Source organism: Ranitomeya imitator, chromosome 5 (genome assembly GCF_032444005.1).
Source record: "Ranitomeya imitator isolate aRanImi1 chromosome 5, aRanImi1.pri, whole genome shotgun sequence".
NCBI classification, from domain to species: domain Eukaryota; kingdom Metazoa; phylum Chordata; class Amphibia; order Anura; family Dendrobatidae; genus Ranitomeya; species Ranitomeya imitator.
Window position 1 is genome coordinate 2817945 of NC_091286.1, and position 25068 is coordinate 2843012.

Genomic DNA, 25068 nt, shown 5'->3' on the forward strand with positions numbered 1-25068 from the left:
GAGGAGAGAGGACCCTGCCCGCGAGGGCTCACAATCTACAAGGGATGGGTGAGGATACAGGAGGAGAGAGGACCCTGCACACGAGGGCTCACAATCTACAAGGGATGGGTGAGGATACAGGAGGAGACAGGACCCTGCCCGCGAGGGCTCACAATCTACAAGGGATGGGTGAGGATACAGGAGGAGAGAGGACCCTGCCTGCGAGGGCTCACAATCTACAAGGGATGGGTGAGGATACAGGAGGAGAGAGGACCCTGCACACGAGGGCTCACAATCTACAAGGGATGGGTGAGGATACAGGAGGAGAGAGGACCCTGCACACGAGGGCTCACAATCTACAAGGGATGGGTGAGGATAAAGGAGGAGAGAGGACCCTGCCCGCGAGGGCTCACAATCTACAAGGGATGGGTGAGGATACAGGAGGAGAGAGGACCCTGCCCGCGAGGGCTCACAATCTACAAGGGATGGGTGAGGATACAGGAGGAGAGAGGACCCTGCACACGAGGGCTCACAATCTACAAGGGATGGGTGAGGATACAGGAGGAGAGAGGACCCTGCCCGCGAGGGCTCACAATCTACAAGGGATGGGTGAGGATACAGGAGGAGACAGGACCCTGCCCGCGAGGGCTCACAATCTACAAGGGATGGGTGAGAATACAGGAGGAGAAAGGACCCTGCCCGCGAGGGCTCACAATCTACAAGGGATGGGTGAGAATACAGGAGGAGAGAGGACCCTGCCCGCGAGGGCTCACAATCTACAAGGGATGGGTGAGGATACAGTAGGAGAGAGGACCCTGCCCGCGAGGGCTCACAATCTACAAGGGATGGGTGAGAATACAGTAGGAGAGAGGACCCTGCCCGCGAGGGCTCACAATCTACAAGGGATGGGTGAGGATACAGGAGGAGAGAGGACCCTGCCTGCGAGGGCTCACAATCTACAAGGGATGGGTGAGGATACAGGAGGAGAGAGGACCCTGCACACGAGGGCTCACAATCTACAAGGGATGGGTGAGGATACAGGAGGAGACAGGACCCTGCCCGCGAGGGCTCACAATCTACAAGGGATGGGTGAGAATACAGGAGGAGAGAGGACCCTGCCCGCGAGGGCTCACAATCTACAAGGGATGGGTGAGGATACAGGAGAGAGGACCCTTCCCGCAAGGGCTCACAATCTACAAGGGATGGGTGAGGATACAGGAGGAGAGAGGACCCTGCCCGCGAGGGCTCACAATCTACAAGGGATGGGTGAGGATACAGGAGAGAGGACCCTGCCCGCGAGGGCTCACAATCTACAAGGGATGGGTGAGGATACAGTAGGAGAGAGGACCCTGCCCGCGAGGGATCACAATCTACAAGGGATGGGTGAGGATACAGGAGGAGGAGAGGACCATGCCCGCGAGGACTCACAATCTACAAGGGATGGGTGAGGATACAGTAGGCGAGGGTAGAGCTGGCCGTGCAGTGGTTTGGTCAATCGGTGGTTACTGCAGGTTGTAGGCTTGTCGGAAGAGGTGTGTCTTCAGGTTCTTTTTGAAGGTTTCGATGGTAGGCGAGAGTCTGATGTGTTGTGGTAGAAAGTTCCAGAGTATGGGGGATACGCGAGAGAAATCTTGTATGCGATTGTGAGAAGAGGAGATAAGGTGGGAGTAGAGAAGGAGATCTTGTGAGGATCGGATGTTTCGTGCAGGAAAGTATCGGGAGACGAGGTCACAGATGTATGGAGGAGACAGGTTGTGGATGACTTTGTACGTCATGGTTAGGGTTTTGTACTGGAGTCTCTGGGTAATGGGGAGCCAATGAAGTAATTGACAGAGGGGAGAAGCCGGGGAATAGCGGGGGGACAGGTGGATTAGTCGGGCAGCAGCGTTTAGAATAGATTGGAGGGGTGCGAGAGTGTTGGAGGGGAGGCCACAGAGCAGGAGGTTACAGTAGTCGAGGCGGGAGATGATGAGGGCATGGACTAGGGTTTTTGCAGATTCATGGTTGAGGAATGAACGGATTCGTGAAATAATTGAGTTGAAGTCGGCAGGAAGTGGAAAGGGCTTGGATATGTGGTTTGAAGGAGAGATCAGCGTCAAGGATTACCCCGAGGCAGCGAGCTTGTGGGACCGGGCAGCCATTTACTGTAATGGATAGGTACGTTGGGGGAGTCACGTGAGATGGGGGGAAAGATGATGAATTCTGTTTTGTCTATGTTAAGTTTCAGAAATCTAGCGGAGAAGAAGGATGAAATAGCGGACAGACATTGAGGGATTCTGGTTAGTAGGGAGGTGATATCTGGTCCAGAGATGTAGATCTGTGTGTCATCAGCATAGAGGTGATACTGAAAACCGTGAGATTCTATGAGCTGTCCCAGGCCAAAGGTGTAAATGGAGAAGAGCAGGGGCCCTAGGACTGAACCTTGTGGGACTCTGACAGATAGGGGGCGAGGTGAGGAGGTGGTGTGTGAGTGGGAGACGCTGAATGTCTATGTATAAATATATATGTGTGCAGTGAACTACGTATAGGTTTATTGTGTGACTTAATATGTATTTTCCTGAGACAGCAGACTTCTGTCTCCAATCTCATCAGGGGGTCGTGCTGGGAACCAAGAAGAAACGGAACATTTTACACCTCCTAGCTCTTTGAAGAGAGATGTCACTTACAGCCTGACACTATCTATCTGTGGGAAGCTTTACACAAAGAATCTCAGAGAAAATAATATATTCATTGGGGGTGCGGCCGTGGTCCAATCAAAAACAAGCAATTAGAATATACTTGAGGTGCTGGTCTATAAATATGACCTCCAGGGTAACTCTATAAATTTGACTTGTATACATTCAAAATTGTTCACATGTGACGGCAGCCTGGGAAGATGATGTGTACCACCAACTCCATATTCACCCCCCTTTCCCCCCCCCACCCAAGGGAGCAGACGCAGACTACAAAGTTAGATGATTTCTGTAAGTTTTCTCCTGTTTATTTTATACTGTTTTGCATACCTGCATGTCTTTTTATCATATTTTTGTATCTTTTTCTTTACTGTAAGCACTGTACTTTTTGTATTAAAGCATAAAACTTTAACAGTTGAATCTTGTATGTTCTAAGGCAGGGGTGTCAAACTGCATTCCAAACAGGTCATGTTTTCAGGATTTCCTTGTATTGCGCAGGTGATAATTTAATCACCTGCACAGAATGATTCCAGCACCTTGTGTAATGCAAAGGAAATCTTGAAAACACTCATGGTCTGAGGCCCTCGAGGAATGCAGTTTGACACCCCTGTTCTAAGGAATCCATAGCCTAAGGTGTGTGAGCCTTATGAGTGGTGACAGTATTAGTAGTATTTCCGGGACTCATCGCCCGTGTGTTCGGTGGGTGTGTGGCCTGGGTCGGTGTGTTGTTTATGCTCCCATTACAGTATAGGACAGAGGTTGAATGCTGGACTGAGAATGGGGAGATAGATTAACCCTTGCAGGCACAACCACAAGTCACGTGTGAGAGCGGGCACATGACAAATTAGTGACAGCACGGAGAGGGAACCGTGACCATACCCATAGAAGTCCTAGGTGATGGCTCAGCTCCCCTCCTCCCTCCCTGCAGTGACCACTGTACAGAACATACCCATAGACCCCATTGGTGATGGCTCAGCTCCCCTCCTCCTCCCTGCGCAGTGACTTATATGCAGAACATATCCATAGAAGTCATAGGTGATTGCTCAGCTCCCCTCCTCCCTCCCTGCAGTGACCGCTGTACAGAACATATTCATAGACCCCCATAGGTAACATAGTAACATAGTAACATAGTTAGTAAGGCCGAAAAAAGCCATTTGTCCATCCAGTTCAGCCTATATTCCATCATAATAAATACCCAGATCTACGTCCTTCTACAGAACCTAATAATTGTATGATACAATATTGTTCTGCTCCAGGAAGACATCCAGGCCTCTCTTGAACCCCTCAACTGAGTTCGCCATCACCACCTCTTCAGGCAAGCAATTCCAGATTCTCACTGCCCTAACAGTAAAGAATCCTCTTCTATGTTGGTGGAAAAACCTTCTCTCCTCCAGACGCAAAGAATGCCCCCTTGTGCCCGTCACCTTCCTTGGTATAAACAGATCCTCAGCGAGATATTTGTATTGTCCCCTTATATACTTATACATGGTTATTAGATCGCCCCTCAGTCGTCTTTTTTCTAGACTAAATAAACCTAATTTCGCTAATCTATCTGGGTATTGTAGTTCTCCCATCCCCTTTATTAATTTTGTTGCCCTCCTTTGTACTCTCTCTAGTTCCATTATATCCTTCCTGAGCACCGGTGCCCAAAACTGGACACAGTACTCCATGTGCGGTCTAACTAGGGATTTGTACAGAGGCAGTATAATGCTCTCATCATGTGTATCCAGACCTCTTTTAATGCACCCCATGATCCTGTTTGCCTTGGCAGCTGCTGCCTGGCACTGGCTGCTCCAGGTAAGTTTATCATTAACTAGGATCCCCAAGTCCTTCTCCCTGTCAGATTTACCCAGTGGTTTCCCGTTCAGTGTGTAATGGTGATATTGATTCCTTCTTCCCATGTGTATAACCTTACATTTATCATTGTTAAACCTCATCTGCCACCTTTCAGCCCAAGTTTCCAACTTATCCAGATCCATCTGTAGCAGAATACTATCTTCTCTTGTATTAACTGCTTTACATAGTTTTGTATCATCTGCAAATATCGATATTTTACTGTGTAAACCTTCTACCAGATCATTAATGAATATGTTGAAGAGAACAGGTCCCAATACTGACCCCTGCAGTACCCCACTGGTCACAGCGACCCAGTTAGAGACTATACCATTTATAACCACCCTCTGCTTTCTATCACTAAGCCAGTTACTAACCCATTTACACACATTTTCCCCCAGACCAAGCATTCTCATTTTGTGTACCAACCTCTTGTGCGGCACGGTATCAAACGCTTTGGAAAAATCGAGATATACCACGTCCAATGACTCACCGTGGTCCAGTCTATAGCTTACCTCTTCATAAAAACTGATTAGATTGGTTTGACAGGAGCGATTTCTCATAAACCCATGCTGATATGGAGTTAAACAGTTATTCTCATTGAGATAATCCAGAATAACATCCCTCAGAAACCCTTCAGATATTTTACCAACAATAGAGGTTAGACTTACTGGCCTATAATTTCCAGGTTCACTTTTAGAGCCCTTTTTGAATATTGGCACCACATTTGCTATGCGCCAGTCCTGCGGAACAGACCCTGTCGCTATAGAGTCCCTAAAAATAAGAAATAATGGTTTATCTATTACATTACTTAGTTCTCTTAGTACTCGTGGGTGTATGCCATCCGGACCCGGAGATTTATCTATTTTAATCTTATTTAGCCGGTTTCGCACCTCTTCTTGGGTTAGATTGGTGACCCTTAATATAGGGTTTTCATTGTTTCTTGGGATTTCACCTAGCATTTCATTTTCCACCGTGAATACCGTGGAGAAGAAGGTGTTTAATATGTTAGCTTTTTCCTCGTCATCTACAACCATTCTTTCCTCACTATTTTTTAAGGGGCCTACATTTTCAGTTTTTATTCTTTTACTATTGATATAGTTGAAGAACAGTTTGGGATTAGTTTTACTCTCCTTAGCAATGTGCTTCTCTGTTTCCTTTTTGGCAGCTTTAATTAGTTTTTTAGATAAAGTATTTTTCTCCCTATAGTTTTTTAGAGCTTCAATGGTGCCATCCTGCTTTAGTAGTGCAAATGCTTTCTTTTTACTGTTAATTGCCTGTCTTACTTCTTTGTTTAGCCACATTGGGTTTTTCCTATTTCTAGTCCTTTTATTCCCACAAGGTATAAACCGCTTACACTGCCTATTTAGGATGTTCTTAAACATTTCCCATTTATTATCTGTATTCTCATTTCTGAGGATATTGTCCCAGTCTACCAGATTAAGGGCATCTCTAAGCTGGTCAAACTTTGCCATCCTAAAGTTCAGTGTTTTTGTGACTCCCTGACAAGTCCCCCTAGTGAAAGACAGGTGAAACTGTACAATATTGTGGTCGCTATTTCCTAAATGTCCAACCACCTGCAGATTTGTTATTCTGTCAGGTCTATTAGATAGTATTAGGTCTAAAAGTGCTGCTCCTCTGGTTGGATTCTGCACCAATTGTGAAAGATAATTTTTCTTGGTTATTAGCAGAAACCTGTTGCCTTTATGGGTTTCACAGGTTTCTGTTTCCCAGTTAATATCCGGGTAGTTAAAGTCCCCCATAACCAGGACCTCATTATGGGTTGCAGCTTCATCTATCTGCTTTAGAAGTAGACTTTCCATGCTTTCTGTTATATTTGGGGGTTTGTAACAGACCCCAATGAGAATTTTGTTACCATTTTTCCCTCCATGAATTTCGACCCATATGGACTCGACATCCTCATTCCCTTCGCTAATATCCTCCCTTAAAGTGGACTTTAGACAAGACTTTACATAGAGACAAACCCCTCCTCCTCTCCGATTTTTACGATCCTTTCTAAACAGACTGTAACCCTGTAAGTTAACTGCCCAGTCATAGCTTTCATCTAACCATGTCTCGGTTATTCCCACTATGTCAAAGTTACCTGTAGATATTTCTGCTTCTAGTTCTTCCATCTTGTTTGTCAGGCTTCTGGCGTTTGCGAGCATGCAGTTTAGAGGATTTTGTTTTGTTCCAATCTCCTCGCTGTGGATTGTTCTAGAAATGTTCTTACCTCCCTTCTGAGTATGTTTTCCTGGATCTTCTTTGTTCAAGTCTAATGTTTTTCTTCCCGTTCCCTCTTCTTCTAGTTTAACGCCCTCCTGATGAGTGTAGCGAGTCTTCTGGCGAATGTGTGTTTCCCAGGTTTGTTGAGGTGTAGTCCGTCTCTGGCGAGGAGTCCATCATACCAGTAATTCACACCGTGGTCCAGGAATCCAAATCCTTGTTGTCTGCACCATCGTCTTAGCCAGTTGTTTGCATCAAGGATCCTGTTCCATCTCCTGGTGCCATGCCCGTCTACTGGAAGGATAGAAGAAAAAACTACCTGTGCATCCAGTTCCTTTACTTTCTTCCCCAACTCTTCAAAGTCCTTGCAGATTGTCGGTAGGTCCTTCCTTGCCGTGTCATTGGTGCCAACATGTATCAGAAGAAATGGGTGGACGTCCTTGGAGCTGAAGAGCTTTGGTATCCTATCGGTCACATCCTTGATCATCGCACCTGGAAGGCAGCATACTTCTCTTGCAGTTATGTCCGGTCTGCAGATGGCTGCTTCTGTGCCTCTCAGTAGTGAGTCTCCCACCACCACCACTCTTCGTTGCTTCTTGGCTGTACTTTTTGCTGTCACTTGTTGCTGTGTGCCCTTTTCTTTTTAGCTTGCTGGTATTGCTTCATCCTTAGGTGTGCCATCTTCATCCTCTACAAAGATTTGATATCGGTTCTTCAGTTGTGTGGTTGGTGATTTCTCCATGGTCTTCTTGCTTCTTTTGGTCACATGCTTCCACTCATCTGCTTTTGGAGGTTCTCTGACACTTTTTTCACCTTCTGTGACCAGTAGAGATGCTTCTGTTCTGTCTAGAAAGTCTTCATTCTCTTTGATGAGTTTCAAAGTTGCTATTCTTTCTTCCAGACCCCGCACCTTTTCTTCTAAAAGGGCCACTAGTCTACACTTCTGACAGGTGAAATTGGATTCTTCTTCTGGTCGATCTGTCAACATGTAGCACATGCTGCAGCTCACCATGTAGGTTGTCACATCTGCCATGTTGCTCCTAGATCCTGCTGACTTGCTGTGTGTTTTCCTTCTTGTGTAATCTACTCAGCCAAGCTCTCTTGCAATAATGTCCTACAGGCAAAAATTCTTACGGCGCGCGGTTTGGTGATGCTTTCGAAGCAGCTGGTCCCGGCTGTACCCAACGATCTTCTAGCTTAGGGAGACTTCGCTTCTCCCAGAAGGCACCTGGAATATGCAAATTAGCCTCCTGAAGCTTGAATCCCTGGTTTGGTGATGCTGCGCAGTGACCGCTGTACAGAACATATTCATAGAAATCACAGGTGATGGCTCAGCTGGGGCCTGCAGAGCACGGCAGCAACCGTCCAACATAATTTGGTTGCATAAATCTGCACACCCTCACACTAAGGCCGGTGTCACACTCAGCGTATGAAAATACGGTCCGTTTTTTATGGCCGTAATACGCAGTAATTGTCCCAAAACACTGTCCCGTATTCAATGCGAGGATGCGATTTTTATGCACAAGTTTATCCGTATGGCATCCGTACGGCGACTTTTTTTTCTCGCAGGCTTGCAAAATGGACATATCATGGATCCATCGGCTCAAATATTATTAAAAACATATATACAGTCTGTGTGTGTGTGTGTATATATATATATATATATATATATATATATATATATATATATATATATATATATATATATATATATATATATATATATATTAATCAGTGAGACCTTTTCAGGTCACCACAGATTCGTCCTTCTGGAGACGTTGTTCTTTTAATTATATGGAGGTCGCTCAGGGTTGTTGCGCTGAAAGTGGGGGAAATTCCTCCTCATCTTCAGCTTTTTTAGCTGAAGTTGAGTTTCTGGACGGAAGTTTCTGATGTAAAATTGTCTATTTGTTCTGTCCATAATTTCCTCACCCTTGTCTAAAGCCCCAGTTCCAGCTTCGGAAAGCCATCCCTAGAGCACAATGTTGCCTCCACCATGCCTCACTGTGGGGATGAGGGTCTTCTGGTGATGTGCACTGTAATGAAAACCACTCACGTGAGGAGCCGGGTATACGGATATTCTTACGCCGCCACCAATCTGTGATGGAGCTTACACAGTCGCAGCTCTCTGGCGCTTCCTTACCCTCAGGTCAGTCAGGGAACCTCACCTAGGATAAGTAGTCACCGGAGAGGCTGCCCAGTCACGTACTGGTTATCGGGCACACACTGCAGTGAGGGTGGTATATGTAACGGGGTCTACCAAGCTGGGGTACCTCTTTCAGTACCACCCTGTGTTTCAGGAGGTCCACTCTTCTTTGGCTGGAGTCTGAATGAAGGACGCTGGCTGGAATCGCATGGTTACATAGGGAGCATATAAAAGATCACTGCTTCTCCACGTATTTCCAGTCTGACAACACTTTACTCACAGCACACAGAATATATCACACAGATACACAGGGCAGGCCAATAGAAAAGCGGCAGGCCAGACATTCATTACAATAGTCGCAGGTGGCCGGAGCCTGCTGATATTTACTGTGGGAATTACAAAGGTGGGGGGCGGACAAAAGGGGAATATCGTGTCCCCTCTGCTCAGAGATGCAGCCTGTGGACTGATGCATTTCACATGGAACCTATTATACATAATATATACTGCATAACATATTCTTGGTGCTGGGGTTCTGTAACACGGCTCCCCTTTTCAGCGAAGCGATCGGCATACACAGTCTGATCCTTAACGGATCGGTTTGGGAATGACTGAAGTTTATGGGGTTGGTACAAGTTCCGTTTGTCGACTTAGTCCATCGGCATTACCATTTTGTTTGCCGGGTCTGTAGTGGATGGTGAAGTCCAGAGGTTGTAGGGCTAAACTCCACCGCAGTAATCTGGCGTTGTCTCCGGAGACCCGATTAAGCCAGACTAGGGGATTATGGTCCGTTAGGAGGGAAAACTGTCGTCCATACAAATATGGTTGTAACTTTTTGAGTGCCCATACTACCGCCAGGCACTCCTTCTCGATGGCCGCATAGCTCAATTCATGGGGCAGTAGTTTCCGACTCAGGTGAGCTACCGGGTGTTCTTGGCCGTCCGGCCCGACTTGGCTCAGTACTGCCCCCAATCCAAACATAGAAGCGTCTGTGTGAACCAGGAAACGTTTAGTTGGATCTGGTGCGGCCAATACAGGGGTATTGGTGAGGGCGTCCTTTAGCTGGCGGAAGGCTTCATCACACTCTGGGGTCCAGGTTACCTGGCGGGGTTGGTTCTTATGGGTCAGATCAGTGAGGGGCTTGGCTACGCTGCTGTAATTGGGAACGAATTTCCTGTAATACCCCGCTGTCCCTAGAAACGCCATGACCTGGGTTTTAGTGCGTGGGGTGGGCCATTTGGCTATGGCCTCAATCTTGGCTGGTTCTGGTCTCTGTTTCCCACTTCCCACCCAATGCCCTAAATACTGAACCTCTGCTTTGCCCACGTGACACTTGTTTGGGTTCAGGGTGATTCCAGCCTTGTGGATCCTGTCTAATACTGTCTCTAGGTGATATAGATGCTCTTCCCATGTCGCACTGTCGATGGCGATGTCATCCAGGTAGGCACACGCATAGTCCTGGAGACCATCCAGAAGCGTCAGCCAGCCTCTGGAAGGTCGCCGGGGCAGTCTTCATCCCGAATGGCATAACTCGAAACTGGAATAAGCCAAACGGGGTGACAAATGCCGACTTGGGAATAGCATCAGGACTAAGGGGAATCTGCCAGTAGCCTTTGCATAGATCGATGGTGGTCAAATACTTTGCCCCCGCCAGCCGGTCTAACAAGTCATCCACATGCGGCATGGGATACGCATCCGTCACTGTTTTCTCATTGAGCTTACGATAGTCTGCACAAAACCGTGTAGTCCCATCCTTCTTGGGCACTAACACTACGGGGGATGCCCAGGGACTATCTGACTCTTCAATGACCCCTAAACGCAACATCTCTTGTATCTCTTGTCGCATCCCTTCTCGTACAGACTCAGGGACGCGGAAGGGGGGTTGTCGCAGGGGGGTCTGATCCTGGGTCTCAACCTTGTGTTGTGCCAGGTGAGTGTACCCGGGTTTCCCCGAAAACATCCTCTGTCGCTGCCTCAACAACTCCTCCACCTGCTGTCTCTCCCTGGGACCTAAGTCTTCGCCCCAGAGTACCTGGTCCCATGTTTTAGACTGAGTCCTCTCCCCTAAGACATCAGGCAAGGGAAGTCCGGCTAAATCCTCTGCTTCAGGTGCACAGATGGCCACTACCTCTTCAGGGCGCTCCCGGTAGGGCTTCAGCATATTCACGTGGAACATGCGGATAACCCTGGGGTCGTCACAATCGGCAACATTATTGGTGGTGTCGACTATTTTCCCCACTACCTGGTAGGGCCCCTGCCAAGCAGCTTGGAACTTGTTCTGCCTAGTGGGCTGTAATACCAGGACCTTCTGCCCTATTTCCAAGGTGCGCTCTCTGGCCCTCCGATCGTACCATACGCGCTGGCGCCGCTGGGCCACCTGCATGTTCCCACGTACAGCCTGGGTCAGCTCCTGTAGGCGGTCCGGGAATTCCAGCACATAGGGTACAATAGGTACTCCTTCTATGATGCCCTCCCCTTCCCAGTGTTCTAGCACTAAGTCTAGGGGTCCCCTTACCCGTCTCCCGTATACCAGCTCGAACGGGGAGAACCCCATGGATTCTTGGGGCACCTCTCGATAGGCAAACAGAAGGTGAGGCAAGAATTTCTCCCGGTCCCTGTAGGTCCTGGTAAAAGTCCCAATGAGTTGTTTTACCCGTTAAAGCGTTCACACAACCCATTGGTTTGCGGGTGGTGCGGGGCGCTTCTAATGGACTTTACGCCGCACAGCTTCCACAGTTGGTTGGTCATCTCTGCTGATTGACGCCGAAGTGCCCGGCCAAGGGTATGTCATGAGAGATTCGCAGTAACTCCTGCCTATACTTCTTGGGAACTACCAGCTGTCATTTTATAGTGGGGCTCGTCCCTGTGTGGTGCTGCTCTGTGATCCGGTAGAGGAGTCCCTGCTTCCATATAAACTGTTCCCCTTCCAGTATCCCTCTCCCCTCCTGTGCCTTCCCACGATATCCCTCCAATGAAGGATCCTCAAGTATCTCCCTCTTAAATTCATCTGGGGTGGCCCAAGAAATGTGTCTGGCTATGGGAATACGTGTAGGGCTGGGATGTCTTACCTGGGCCTCCTCTGAGTGTGATTCCGCCTCCGCAGCTCGAGCTCGTCTCCGGGTGGTCACAGGATATGTCTCAGCCAGAGGGGCAACCGAGAGGGCAGACAACATGGGCCCCAAGTCATTTCCCAGCAAAACGTCTGCAGGCAAATCCTCCATCAAGCCGACCTCAACAAGGCCATTCCCGACTCCCCAGTTCAGGTGAATCCTGGCAGTGGGCAGTCGATGTATGGCTCCCCCTGCTACACGGACTGCCACTGTCCGGTCCGTCTTCTCTTGGTCCTGGACGAGATGAGGCTTCACAAGGGTTAAAGTTGCTCTGGAATCTCTTAGTCCCTGCATGCATTTCCCATTAACCCACACGACCTGTCGATGCTGTTGTTGATTATCTGCCCGGGCTGCCTGCACGGGGTCTACTTCATGCAGCACTTCCTCCATGTCTTCCACCCCTTGGTTAGTTGTAGCCCACAATGTCGGGTCATCTTCGCCTTGGTAGCAGTGTACAGCAGCCCGGCTGAAGGTAGCTGTTCCCGCCTTTGGCCACTGGGTATGCTGAGTCCGGTTGGGACATTGTCGTTGCAGGTGGCCCAGCTGACGGCAGGTGTGGCATCGCGCCCCAGGGGAACTGTGGTAGGCCGGGTTTCTAACTGGTCCCCCTACAATCTTCAGTGGTTTGGGTCCCTCCAGGTCCATGGGCGGACCCCTAGTGACCATCTTTGATCCGGACAACTGAGGCCTCCTGGCATCATGATGTTCATCGGCCAGACGAGCGGCTTCCTCAAGAGTCGTTGGCCGCCTGTCCCGAAGCCATTCCTGTGTCTCGGGGGTTAGTCCATTAAAGAATCGTTCTAACAAGAAGAGCTGGAGGACGTCCTCCTTAGTGGTTGCTTGGCTCCCTTGTACCCACTGTAGCAGTGACCGCTGTAATTTACAGGCCCATTCAGCGTGGGTATCGGTTACTCGTTTTATAAGTCCGCGGAACTTTTGGCGGTATGCCTCTTGTGTCAGTGCATACTGGGCCAAGATCACTTCTTTGATCCGCTCATAGTCCATACAGTCCTCATCGGGTACCGTGCGATAGGCGTCCGCTGCCTGGCCTGTCAGCTTGCTGGCCAGAATCTGAACCCGTTCCTCCGGCTTCACGTGATGAAGGGCACACTGCCGCTCAAAGTCCTGCAGAAAGCCAGCAATGTCTTCCTCTGCCTCCCCCAACTGTCGGAAGACATTATACTGGATCCTTTTGTGGCTTACTGTTGAAGGTACCTGGTCGAATGCCAGAGCTCCCCTTGCTCGCTGACTCTCCTCTCTCCGCTCGGCCATCTCCATCTTGGCCAGCTCCACTTTGGTCCGCACTGCCATCTCCATCTTGGCTAGCTCTATCCTGGTCCGCTCGGCCATCTTTTCCTTCAGATCAGTACGCACATCAGCCATCGCTTCTCGTATGATCCCTACTGCAGGGTTTGGGCCATAGAACGCCAGTTTGTTCTTTACCTCCCTCTGGAATTCAGTCTCCTCCACGTTCACATTGGGGGGCGCTGCACTGTCGTGTTCCATGATGGCTGCTATGAAATCCGCTTTTGTTTTGTTGCTGGCGATCAACCCTCGGGCTTACACCAGATCTTTTAATGTATGTATATGTGTATATATATACAGTGGGGCAAAAAAGTATTTAGTCAGTCAGCAATAGTGCAAGTTCCACCACTTAAAAAGATGAGAGGCGTCTGTAATTTACATCATAGGTAGACCTCAACTATGGGAGACAAACTGAGAAAAAAAATCCAGAAAATCACATTGTCTGTTTTTTTAACATTTTATTTGCATATTATGGTGGAAAATAAGTATTTGGTCAGAAATAAACAATCAAGATTTCTGGCTCTCACAGACCTGTAACTTCTTCTTTAAGAGTCTCCTCTTTCCTCCACTCATTACCTGTAGTAATGGCGCCTGTTTAAACTTGTTATCAGTATAAAGACACCTGTGCACACCCTCAAACAGTCTGACTCCAAACTCCACTATGGTGAAGACCAAAGAGCTGTCAAAGGACACCAGAAACAAAATTGTAGCCCTGCACCAGGCTGGGAAGACTGAATCTGCAATAGCCAACCAGCTTGGAGTGAAGAAATCAACAGTGGGAGCAATAATTAGAAAATGGATGACATACAAGACCACTGATAATCTCCCTCGATCTGGGGCTTCACGCAAAATCCCACCCCGTGGGGTCAGAATGATCACAAGAACGGTGAGCAAAAATCCCAGAACCACGCGGGGGGACCTAGTGAATGAACTGCAGAGAGCTGGGACCAATGTAACAAGGCCTACCATAAGTAACACACTACGCCACCATGGACTCAGATCCTGCAGTGCCAGACGTGTCCCACTGCTTAAGCCAGTACATGTCCGGGCCCGTCTGAAGTTTGCTAGAGAGCATTTGGATGATCCAGAGGAGTTTTGGGAGAATGTCCTATGGTCTGATGAAACCAAACTGGAACTGTTTGGTAGAAACACAACTTGTCGTGTTTGGAGGAAAAAGAATACTGAGTTGCATCCATCAAACACCATACCTACTGTAAAGCATGGTGGTGGAAACATCATGCTTTGGGGCTGTTTCTCTGCAAAGGGGCCAGGACGACTGATCCGGGTACATGAAAGAATGAATGGGGCCATGTATCGTGAGATTTTGAGTGCAAACCTCCTTCCATCAGCAAGGGCATTGAAGATGAAACGTGGCTGGGTCTTTCAACATGACAATGATCCAAAGCACACCGCCAGGGCAACGAAGGAGTGGCTTCGTAAGAAGAATTTCAAGGTCCTGGAGTGGCCTAGCCAGTCTCCAGATCTCAACCCTATAGAAAACCTTTGGAGGGAGTTGAAAGTCCGTGTTGCCAAGCGAAAAGCCAAAAACATCACTGCTCTAGAGGAGATCTGCATGGAGGAATGGGCCAACATACCAACAACAGTGTGTGGCAACCTTGTGAAGACTTACAGAAAACGTTTGACCTCTGTCATTGCCAACAAAGGATATATTACAAAGTATTGAGATGAAATTTTGTTTCTGACCAAATACTTATTTTCCACCATAATATGCAAATAAAATGTTAAAAAAACAGACAATGTGATTTTCTGGATTTTTTTTTCTCAGTTTGTCTCCCATAGTTGAGGTCTACCTATGATGTAAATTACAGACGCCTCTCATCTTTTTAAGTGGTGGAACTTGCACTATTGCTGACTGACTAAATACTTTTTTGCCCCACTGTACATATATATATATATATACAGTGGGGCAAAAAAGTATTTAGTCAGTTCATGAGCTGAAGAGCAACTAAACTTCTATGATATTTCATACCATATCGTGACAATAACTGGTTTGCATATTTGTATGTCTCTTTATTACCATATTTTTATATCTTTCTTTGTTATAAGCACTGTACCTTTTATATTAAAGCATAACATGTAATAAGTTGAACCTTGTATGTTCTAAAGAATCCATAGCCTTAAACTGTGTGAGCCCTATGAGTGGTAGACAGTAGTAGTAATATTTCCAGGACTCATCGCCCGTGTGTTTGAGTGGTGGCAGCGTGTATGAGCGGGTGTGTGGCCTGGGTCGGTGTGTGATTTATACTCCCATTACAGCGTAGGACAGAGGTTGAATCATGGACTGAGAGAGGGGGGAGATAGATTAACCTTTGCAGGCGCAACCCCAAGTCACGTGCTGAGAAGCGGGTACGTGACACCCAGTCATAGCCCTGTATACTATGACCCGCTGATGACAGCACCGTCATTCCTGACTACTCTGGTCTGCGCACTGGGTCGAGGTGCTGCTTCCTGTATAGTGCGGGAGGCCGGACAGATTGCCTTAGTAGCTTGTTTGAGTTGACATGTGGTTTGGGCAGTGTGTGATAACGGCAGGATTTTCTCCTGGAGATGGTTCTGGACACATCACAGGCACATGACCAGTAAACGGTGTGTGGCGGTGGTTTGTAGAGGATGCCGGTGCTGCAACAGCTCTTCACTGGATTGTATAGTGGGGAGCAGGTGGGTGGTTGCTGGGTAGATCCTGATGGCTCTTGGTAGTAACGTGATGCATTCATCATGTAGGCTCAGCAAGGGGTGAACAAGCGCCCCAGCCCAAGCGCTCCACCTCCCACTCAGCTGAACAAGATCCAGTATAGCGGTGGAGGGCAAGTGGTGAAGCGGGAGCGAAGGCAAAGTTCATCCAGATTCAGTCTGAGCAAGAACCGAGAACTCCACAAACTTCCCCCACTGAAAGGTAAGACGCCAAGCAATGACCTCACTGTGCTATGGGCAGACCGTGTGTGAGACGCCAAGCAATGACCTCACTGTGCTATGGGCAGACTGTGTGTGAGACGCCAAGCAATAACCTCACTGCTATGGGCAGACTGTGTGTGAGACGCCAAGCAATGACCTCACTGTGCTATGGGCAGACCGTGTGTGAGATGCCAAGCAATGACCTCACTGTGCTATGGGCAGACTGTGTGTGAGACGCCAAGCAATAACCTCACTGCTATGGGCAGACTGTGTGTGAGACGCCAAGCGGTGACCTCACTGTGCTATGGGCAGACTGTGTGTGAGATGCCATGCAATGACCTCACTGTGCTATGTGCAGACTGTGTGTGAGACGCCAAGCAATAACCTCACTGCTATGGGCAGACTGTGTGTGAGACGCCAAGCAATGACCTCACTGTGCTATGGGCAGACCGTGTGTGAGACGCCAAGCAATGACCTCACTGTGCTATGGGCAGACTGTGTGTGAGACGCCAAGCAATAACCTCACTGCTATGGGCAGACTGTGTGTGAGACGCCAAGCAATGACCTCACTGTGCTATGGGCAGACCGTGTGTGAGACGCCAAGCAATGACCTCACTGTGCTATGGGCAGACTGTGTGTGAGACGCCAAGCAATAACCTCACTGCTATGGGCAGACTGTGTGTGAGACGCCAAGCAATAACCTCACTGCTATGGGCAGACCGTGTGTGAGACGCCAAGCAATGACCTCACTGTGCTATGGGCAGACTGCGTGTGAGACGCCAAGCAATAACCTCACTGTGCTATGTGCAGACTGTGTGTGAGACGCCAAGCAATAACCTCACTGTGCTATGTGCAGACTGTGTGTGAGACGCCAAGCAATGACCTCACTGTGCTATGGGCAGACTGTGTGTGAGACGCCAAGCGGTGACCTCACTGTGCTATGGGCAGACTGTGTGTGAGACGCCAAGCGGTGACCTCACTGTGCTATGGGCAGACTGTGTGTGAGACGCCAAGCGGTGACCTCACTGTGCTATGGGCAGACTGTGTGTGAGACACCAAGCGGTGACCTCACTGTGCTATGGGCAGACTGTGTGTGAGACGCCAAGCGGTGACCTCACTGTGCTATGGGCAGACTGTGTGTGAGACGCCAAGCGGTGACCTCACTGTGCTATGGGCAGACTGTGTGTGAGACGCCAAGCGGTGACCTCACTGTGCTATGGGCAGACTGTGTGTGAGACACCAAGCGGTGACCTCACTGTGCTATGGGCAGACCGTGTGTGACGCCAAGCAATGACCTCACTGTGCTATGGGCAGACTGTGTGTGAGACGCCAAGCGGTGACCTCACTGTGCTATGGGCAGACTGTGTGTGAGACGCCAAGCGGTGACCTCACTGTGCTATGGGCAGACTGTGTGTGAGACGCCAAGCAATGACCTCACTGTGCTATGGGCAGACCGTGTGTGAGATGCCATGCAATAACCTCACTGTGCTATGGGCAGACTGTGTGTGAGACGCCAAGCAATAACCTCACTGTGCTATGGGCAGACTGTGTGTGAGACGCCAAGCGGTGACCTCACTGTGCTATGGGCAGACTGTGTGTGAGACACCAAGCGGTGACCTCACTGTGCTATGGGCAGACTGTGTGTGAGACGCAAAGCGGTGACCTCACTGTGCTATGGGCAGACCGTGTGTGAGACACCAAGCAATGACCTCACTGTGCTATGGGCAGACTGTGTGTGAGACGCCAAGCGGTGACCTCACTGTGCTATGGGCAGACTGTGTGTGAGACGCCAAGCAATGACCTCACTGTGCTATGGGGAGACTGTGTGTGAGACACCAAGCGGTGACCTCACTGTGCTATGGGCAGACTGTGTGTGAGACGCCAAGCGGTGACCTCACTGTGCTATGGGCAGACCGTGTGTGAGACGCCAAGCAATAACCTCACTGTGCTATGGGCAGACTGTGTGTGAGACACCAAGCAATGACCTCACTGTGCTATGGGCAGACTGTGTGTGAGACGCCAAGCAATGACCTCACTGTGCTATGGGCAGACTGTGTGTGAGACGCCAAGCAATGACCTCACTGTGCTATGGGCAGACTGTGTGTGAGACACCAAGCGGTGACCTCACTGTGCTATGGGCAGACTGTGTGTGAGACGCCAAGCGGTGACCTCACTGTGCTATGGGCAGACTGTGTGTGAGACACCAAGCAATGACCTCACTGTGCTATGGGCAGACTGTGTGTGAGACACCAAGCGGTGACCTCACTGTGCTATGGGCAGACTGTGTGTGAGACGCCAAGCGGTGACCTCACTGTGCTATGGGCAGACTGTGTGTGAGACGCCAAGCAATGACCTCACTGTGCTATGGGCAGACTGTGTGTGAGACGCCAAGCGGTGACCTCACTGTGCTATGGGCAGACTGTGTGTGAGACACCAAGCGGTGACCTCACTGTGCTATGGGCAGACTGTGTGTGAGACACCAAGCAATGACCTCACTGTGCTATGGGCAGACTGTGTGTGAGACACCAAGCGGTGACCTCACTGTGCTATGGGCAGACTGTGTGTGAGACGCCAAGCGGTGACCTCACTGTGCTATGGGCAGACTGTGTGTGAGACGCCAAGCGGTGACCTCACTGTGCTATGGGGAGACTGTGTGTGAGACGCCAAGCGGTGACCTCACTGTGCTATGGGCAGACTGTGTGTGAGACGCCAAGCGGTGACCTCACTGTGCTATGGGCAGACTGTGTGTGAGACGCCAAGCAATGACCTCACTGTGCTATGGGCAGACTGTGTGTGAGACGCCAAGCGGTGACCTCACTGTGCTATGGGCAGACTGTGTGTGAGACGCCAAGCGGTGACCTCACTGTGCTATGGGGAGACTGTGTGTGAGACGCCAAGCGGTGACCTCACTGTGCTATGGGCAGACCGTGTGTGAGACACCAAGCAATGACATCTCCTCGTAGATGGTAAGCTCTTGTGAGCAGGGACCGCCTTCCACCATCTTTTTATTAGTGCTTTTGCATCCTTTATTCTTCGCATTTGTGTCGGTGCGGCCTCTGCCCGTCGCCCTTGTGTCGGTGCGGCCTCTGCCCATTGTTCTTGTGTCGGTGCGGCCTCTGCCCATCGCCCTTGTGTCGGGGCGGCCTCTGCCCGTCGCCCTTGTGTCGGTGCGGCCTCTGCCCGTCGCCCTTGTCGTTGCGGCCTCTGCCCATCGTTCTTGTGTCGGTGCGGCCTCTGCCCGTCGCCCTTGTGTCGGGACGGCCTCTGCCCGTCGCCCTTGTGTCGGTGTGGCCTCTGCCCGTCGCCCTTGTCGGTGCGGCCTCTGCCCGTCGCCCTTGTCGGTGCGGCCTCTGCCCGTCGCCCTTGTGTCGGGACGGCCTCTGCCCGTCGCCCTTGTGTCGGTGTGGCCTCTGCCCGTCGCCCTTGTGTTGGTGCGGCCTCTGCCCTTCGCCCTTGTCGGGGCGGCCTCTGCCCGTCGCCCTTGTGTCGGGACGGCCTCTGCCCGTCGCCCTTGTGTCGGGACGGCCTCTGCCCGTCGCCCTTGTGTCGGTGTGGCCTCTGCCCGTCGCCCTTGTGTCGGTGTGGCCTCTGCCCGTCGCCCTTGTGTCGGTGCGGCCTCTGCCCGTCGCCCTTGTGTCGGCGCGGCCTCTGGCTGTCAGTCTCGCGTGTCTGTCAGTAGTCTCCAAATCCCTCCTTTTCTTGCAGAGTGCCCTCTGAGTGAAGAGCGCGAGACCCTCCTCGTCCAGAAGATCCGTCAGTGCTGCGTCCTCTTTGATTTTGTGTCTGATCCTCTCAGTGACCTGAAATACAAGGAGGTTAAGCGAGCGGCCCTCAGCGAGATGGTGGAGTACATCACCCACAGTCGCGATGTTCTCACGGACTGCATCTACCCCGAGGCTGTGCACATGGTGAGGGTCCTCCCCGCCAGTCGGCAGCGTAGAGCATGTCAGGAGTGTGGCAGCCAGTGCTCCATGTATCTGTTCTGTATCTCATATGGTGCGTTTTTCAGTTCTCGGTGAATTTGTTCCGGCCGCTTCCACCGTCATCTAACCCCAGCGGAGCAGAATTTGACCCTGAGGAAGATGAGCCGACTCTGGAGGCCGCCTGGCCGCATCTGCAGGTGATGTCGGGGGGTGAGGAGCACGTGTGGGCCACTGGTTGTGGGGTATCGCTCTCCATTGTTGGGTAGGGGTCACCTCTGACCTCGGTTTACGATGTGTCTCACGGCTTCTTTTTCTTCTTCCTTAGCTCGTCTATGAGTTTTTCCTCAGATTTCTCGAGTCTCCGGACTTTCAGCCCAATGTGGCAAAGAAGTACATTGACCAGAAATTTGTGCTATCGGTAAGAAGAGTGTTTTGTGTCCTTGTGTGCGGTGGAGTCCTGTGTGGCTGTGACGTGTGTGCGGTGGGGACCTCCGTGCCTGGTGTGGCTGTGACGTGTGTGCGGTGGAGACCTCTGTGCCTGGTGTGGTTGTGACGTGTGTGCGGTGGGGACCTCCGTGCCTGGTGTGGCTGTGACTGGTGTGCGGTGGGGACCTCTGTGCCTGGTGTGGCTGTGATGTGTGTGCGGTGGAGACCTCTGTGCCTGGTGTGGCTGTGACGTGTGTGCGGTGGAGACCTCCGTGCCTGGTGTGGTTGTGACGTGTGTGCGGTGGAGACCTCCGTGCCTGGTGTGGTTGTGACGTGTGTGCGGTGGAGACCTCCGTGCCTGGTGTGGTTGTGACGTGTGTGCGGTGGGGACCTCCGTGCCTGGTGTGGTTGTGACGTGTGTGCGGTGGGGACCTCTGTGCCTGGTGTGGCTGTGACGTGTGTGCGGTGGGGACCTCTGTGCCTGGTGTGGCTGTGACGTGTGTGCGGTGGGGACCTCTGTGCCTGGTGTGGCTGTGACGTGTGTGCGGTGGGGACCTCCGTGCCTGGTGTGGTTGTGACGTGTGTGCGGTGGGGACCTCCATGGCTGTGACTGGTGTGGCTGTGACGTGTGTGCGGTGGGGACCTCTGTGCCTGGTGTGGCTGTGACGTGTGTGCGGTGGGGACCTCTGTGCCTGGTGTGGCTGTGACGTGTGTGCGGTGGGGACCTCCATGGCTGTGACTGGTGTGGTTGTGACGTGTGTGCGGTGGGGACCTCTGTGCCTGGTGTGGCTGTGACGTGTGTGCGGTGGGGACCTCTGTGCCTGGTGTGGCTGTGACGTGTGTGCGGTGGGGACCTCCATGGCTGTGACGTGTGTGCGGTGGGGACCTCTGTGCCTGGAGTGGCTGTGACGTGTGTGCGGTGAGGACCTCTGTGCCTGGTGTGGCTGTGACGTGTGTGCGGTGGGGACCTCTGTGCCTGGTGTGGCTGTGACGTGTGTGCGGTGGGGACCTCCGTGCCTGGTGTGGCTGTGACGTGTGTGCGGTGGGGACCTCCGTGCCTGGTGTGGTTGTGACGTGTGTGCGGTGGGGACCTCCATGGCTGTGACTGGTGTGGCTGTGACGTGTGTGCGGTGGGGACCTCTGTGCCTGGTGTGGCTGTGACGTGTGTGCGGTGGGGACCTCCATGGCTGTGACTGGTGTGGTTGTGACGTGTGTGCGGTGGGGACCGCTGTGCCTGGTGTGGCTGTGACGTGTGTGCGGTGGGGACCTCTGTGCCTGGTGTGGCTGTGACGTGTGTGCGGTGGGGACCTCTGTGCCTGGTGTGGCTGTGACGTGTGTGCGGTGGGGACCTCTGTGCCTGGTGTGGCTGTGACGTGTGTGCGGTGGGGACCTCCATGGCTGTGACGTGTGTGCGGTGGGGACCTCTGTGCCTGGAGTGGCTGTGACGTGTGTGCGGTGGGGACCTCTGTGCCTGGTGTGGTTGTGACGTGTGTGCGGTGGGGACCTCCGTGCCTGGTGTGGCTGTGACGTGTGTGCGGTGGGGACCTCTGTGCCTGGTGTGGCTGTGACGTGTGTGCGGTGGGTACCTCTGTGCCTGGTGTGGTTGTGACGTGTGCGGTGGGGACCTCCGTGCCTGGTGTGGCTGTGACGTGTGTGCGGTGGGGACCTCTGTGCCTGGTGTGGTTGTGACGTGTGTGCGGTGGGTACCTCTGTGCCTGGTGTGGTTGTGACTGGTGTGCGGTGGGGACCTCCGTGCCTGGTGTGGCTGTGACTGGTGTGCGGTGGGGACCTCTGTGCCTGGTGTGGTTGTGACGTGTGTGCGGTGGGTACCTCTGTGCCTGGTGTGGTTGTGACTGGTGTGCGGTGGGGACCTCCGTGCCTGGTGTGGCTGTGACTGGTGTGCGGTGGGGACCTCTGTGCCTGGTGTGGCTGTGACGTGTGTGCGGTGGGGACCTCTGTGCCTGGTGTGGCTGTGACGTGTGTGCGGTGGGGACCTCTGTGCCTGGTGTGGTTGTGACGTGTGTGCGGTGGGGACCTCTGTGCCTGGTGTGGCTGTGACGTGTGTGCGGTGGGGACCTCCATGGCTGTGACGTGTGTGCGATGGGGACCTCTGTGCCTGGTGTGGTTGTGACGTGTGTGCGGTGGGGACCTCTGTGCCTGGTGTGGCTGTGACGTGTGTGCGGTAAGGACTTCTGTGCCTGGTGTGGCTGTGACGTGTGTGCGGTGGGGACCTCTGTACCTGGTGTGGTTGTGACGTGTGTGCGGTGGAGACCTCTGTGCCTGGTGTGGTTGTGACGTGTGTGCGGTGGGGACCTCTGTGCCTGGTGTGGCTGTGACTGGTGTGCGGTGGGGACCTCTGTGCCTGGTGTGGTTGTGACATGTGTGCGGTAAGGACCTCTGTGCCTGGTGTGGTTGTGACGTGTGTGCGGTGGAGACCTCCGTGCCTGGTGTGGTTGTGACGTGTGCGGTGGAGACCTCCGTGCCTGGTGTGGCTGTGACGTGTGTGCGGTGGGGACCTCTGTGCCTGGTGTGGCTGTGACGTGTGTGCGGTGGGGACCTCTGTGCCTGGTGTGGCTGTGACGTGTGTGCGGTGGGGACCTCTGTGCCTGGTGTGGTTGTGACGTGTGTGCGGTGGGGACCTCCGTGCCTGGTGTGGCTGTGACGTGTGTGCGGTGGGGACCTCTGTGCCTGGTGTGGCTGTGACGTGTGTGCGGTGGGGACCTCTGTGCCTGGTGTGGTTGTGATGTGTGTGCGGTGGGGACCTCCGTGCCTGGTGTGGCTGTGACGTGTGTGCGGTGGGGATCTCTGTGCCTGGTGTGGCTGTGACGTGTGTGCGGTGGGGACCTCTGTGCCTGGTGTGGCTGTGACGTGTGTGCGGTGGGGACCTCTGTGCCTGGTGTGGCTGTGACGTGTGTGCGGTGGGGACCTCTGTGCCTGGTGTGGTTGTGACGTGTGTGCCGTGGGGACCTCCGTGCCTGGTGTGGCTGTGACGTGTGTGCGGTGGGGACCTCTGTGCCTGGTGTGGCTGTGACGTGTGTGCGGTGGGGACCTCTGTGCCTGGTGTGGCTGTGACTGGTGTGCGGTGGGGACCTCTGTGCCAGTTGTGGTTGTGACGTGTGTGCGGTGGGGACCTCTGTGCCTGGTGTGGCTGTGACTGGTGTGCGGTGGGGACCTCTGTGCCTGGTGTGGCTGTGACGTGTGTGCGGTGGGGACCTCTGTGCCTGGTGTGGCTGTGACGTGTGTGCGGTGGGGACCTCTGTGCCTGGTGTGGTTGTGACGTGTGTGCGGTGGGGACCTCTGTGCCTGGTGTGGCTGTGACGTGTGTGCGGTGGGGACCTCTGTGCCTGGTGTGGCTGTGACGTGTGTGCCGTGGGGACCTCTGTGCCTGGTGTGGCTGTGACGTGTGTGCGGTGGGGACCTCTGTGCCTGGTGTGGTTGTGACGTGTGTGCGGTGGGGACCTCTGTGCCTGGTGTGGCTGTGACGTGTGTGCGGTGGGGACCTCTGTGCCTGGTGTGGCTGTGACGTGTGTGCGGTGGGGACCTCTGTGCCTGGTGTGGCTGTGACGTGTGTGCGGTGGGGACCTCCATGGCTGTGACGTGTGTGCGGTGGGGACCTCTGTGCCTGGTGTGGTTGTGACTGGTGTGCGGTGGGGACCTCTGTGCCTGGTGTGGCTGTGACGTGTGTGCGGTGGAGACCTCCGTGCCTGGTGTGGCTGTGACGTGTGTGCGGTGGGGACCTCTGTGCCTGGTGTGGCTGTGACTGGTGTGCGGTGGGGACCTCTGTGCCTGGTGTGGCTGTGACTGGTGTGCGGTGGGGACCTCTGTGCCTGGTGTGGCTGTGACGTGTGTGCGGTGGGGACCTCTGTGCCTGGTGTGGTTGTGACGTGTGTGCGGTGGGGACCTCCGTGCCTGGTGTGGCTGTGACGTGTGTGCGGTGGGGACCTCTGTGCCTGGTGTGGCTGTGACGTGTGTGCGGTGGGGACCTCTGTGCCTGGTGTGGCTGTGACGTGTGTGCGGTGGGGACCTCTGTGCCTGGTGTGGCTGTGACTGGTGTGCGGTGGGGACCTCTGTGCCTGGTGTGGCTGTGACGTGTGTGCGGTGGGGACCTCTGTGCCTGGTGTGGCTGTGACGTGTGTGCGGTGGGGACCTCTGTGCCTGGTGTGGTTGTGACTGGTGTGCGGTGGGGACCTCTGTGCCTGGTGTGGCTGTGACGTGTGTGCGGTGGGGACCTCTGTGCCTGGTGTGGCTGTGACGTGTGTGCGGTGGGGACCTCTGTGCCTGGTGTGGCTGTGACGTGTGTGCGGTGAGGACCTCTGTGCCTGGTGTGGCTGTGACGTGTGTGCGGTGGGGACCTCTGTGCCTGGTGTGGCTGTGACGTGTGTGCGGTGAGGACCTCTGTGCCTGGTGTGGCTGTGACTGGTGTGCGGTGGGGACCTCTGTGCCTGGTGTGGCTGTGACGTGTGTGCGGTGGGGACCTCTGTGCCTGGTGTGGTTGTGACGTGTGTGCGGTGGGGACCTCTGTGCCTGGTGTGGTTGTG

At 52.7% G+C, this 25068-nt stretch overlaps 1 protein-coding gene across 2 annotated transcripts in view; it reads left to right on the forward strand.

The window, feature by feature from the left end:
* Positions 1 to 25068, forward strand: part of PPP2R5D (protein phosphatase 2 regulatory subunit B'delta) — a 150526-nt gene that overhangs the window by 10350 nt on the left and 115108 nt on the right. For both annotated transcript variants that reach the window (XM_069768199.1, XM_069768201.1), the window contains exons 3-6: positions 16011 to 16182; positions 19887 to 20089; positions 20191 to 20301; positions 20430 to 20522. In XM_069768199.1, coding sequence (XP_069624300.1) covers positions 16011 to 16182; positions 19887 to 20089; positions 20191 to 20301; positions 20430 to 20522 — 579 coding nt within the window. The remainder of the gene's footprint in view (positions 1 to 16010; positions 16183 to 19886; positions 20090 to 20190; positions 20302 to 20429; positions 20523 to 25068) is intronic.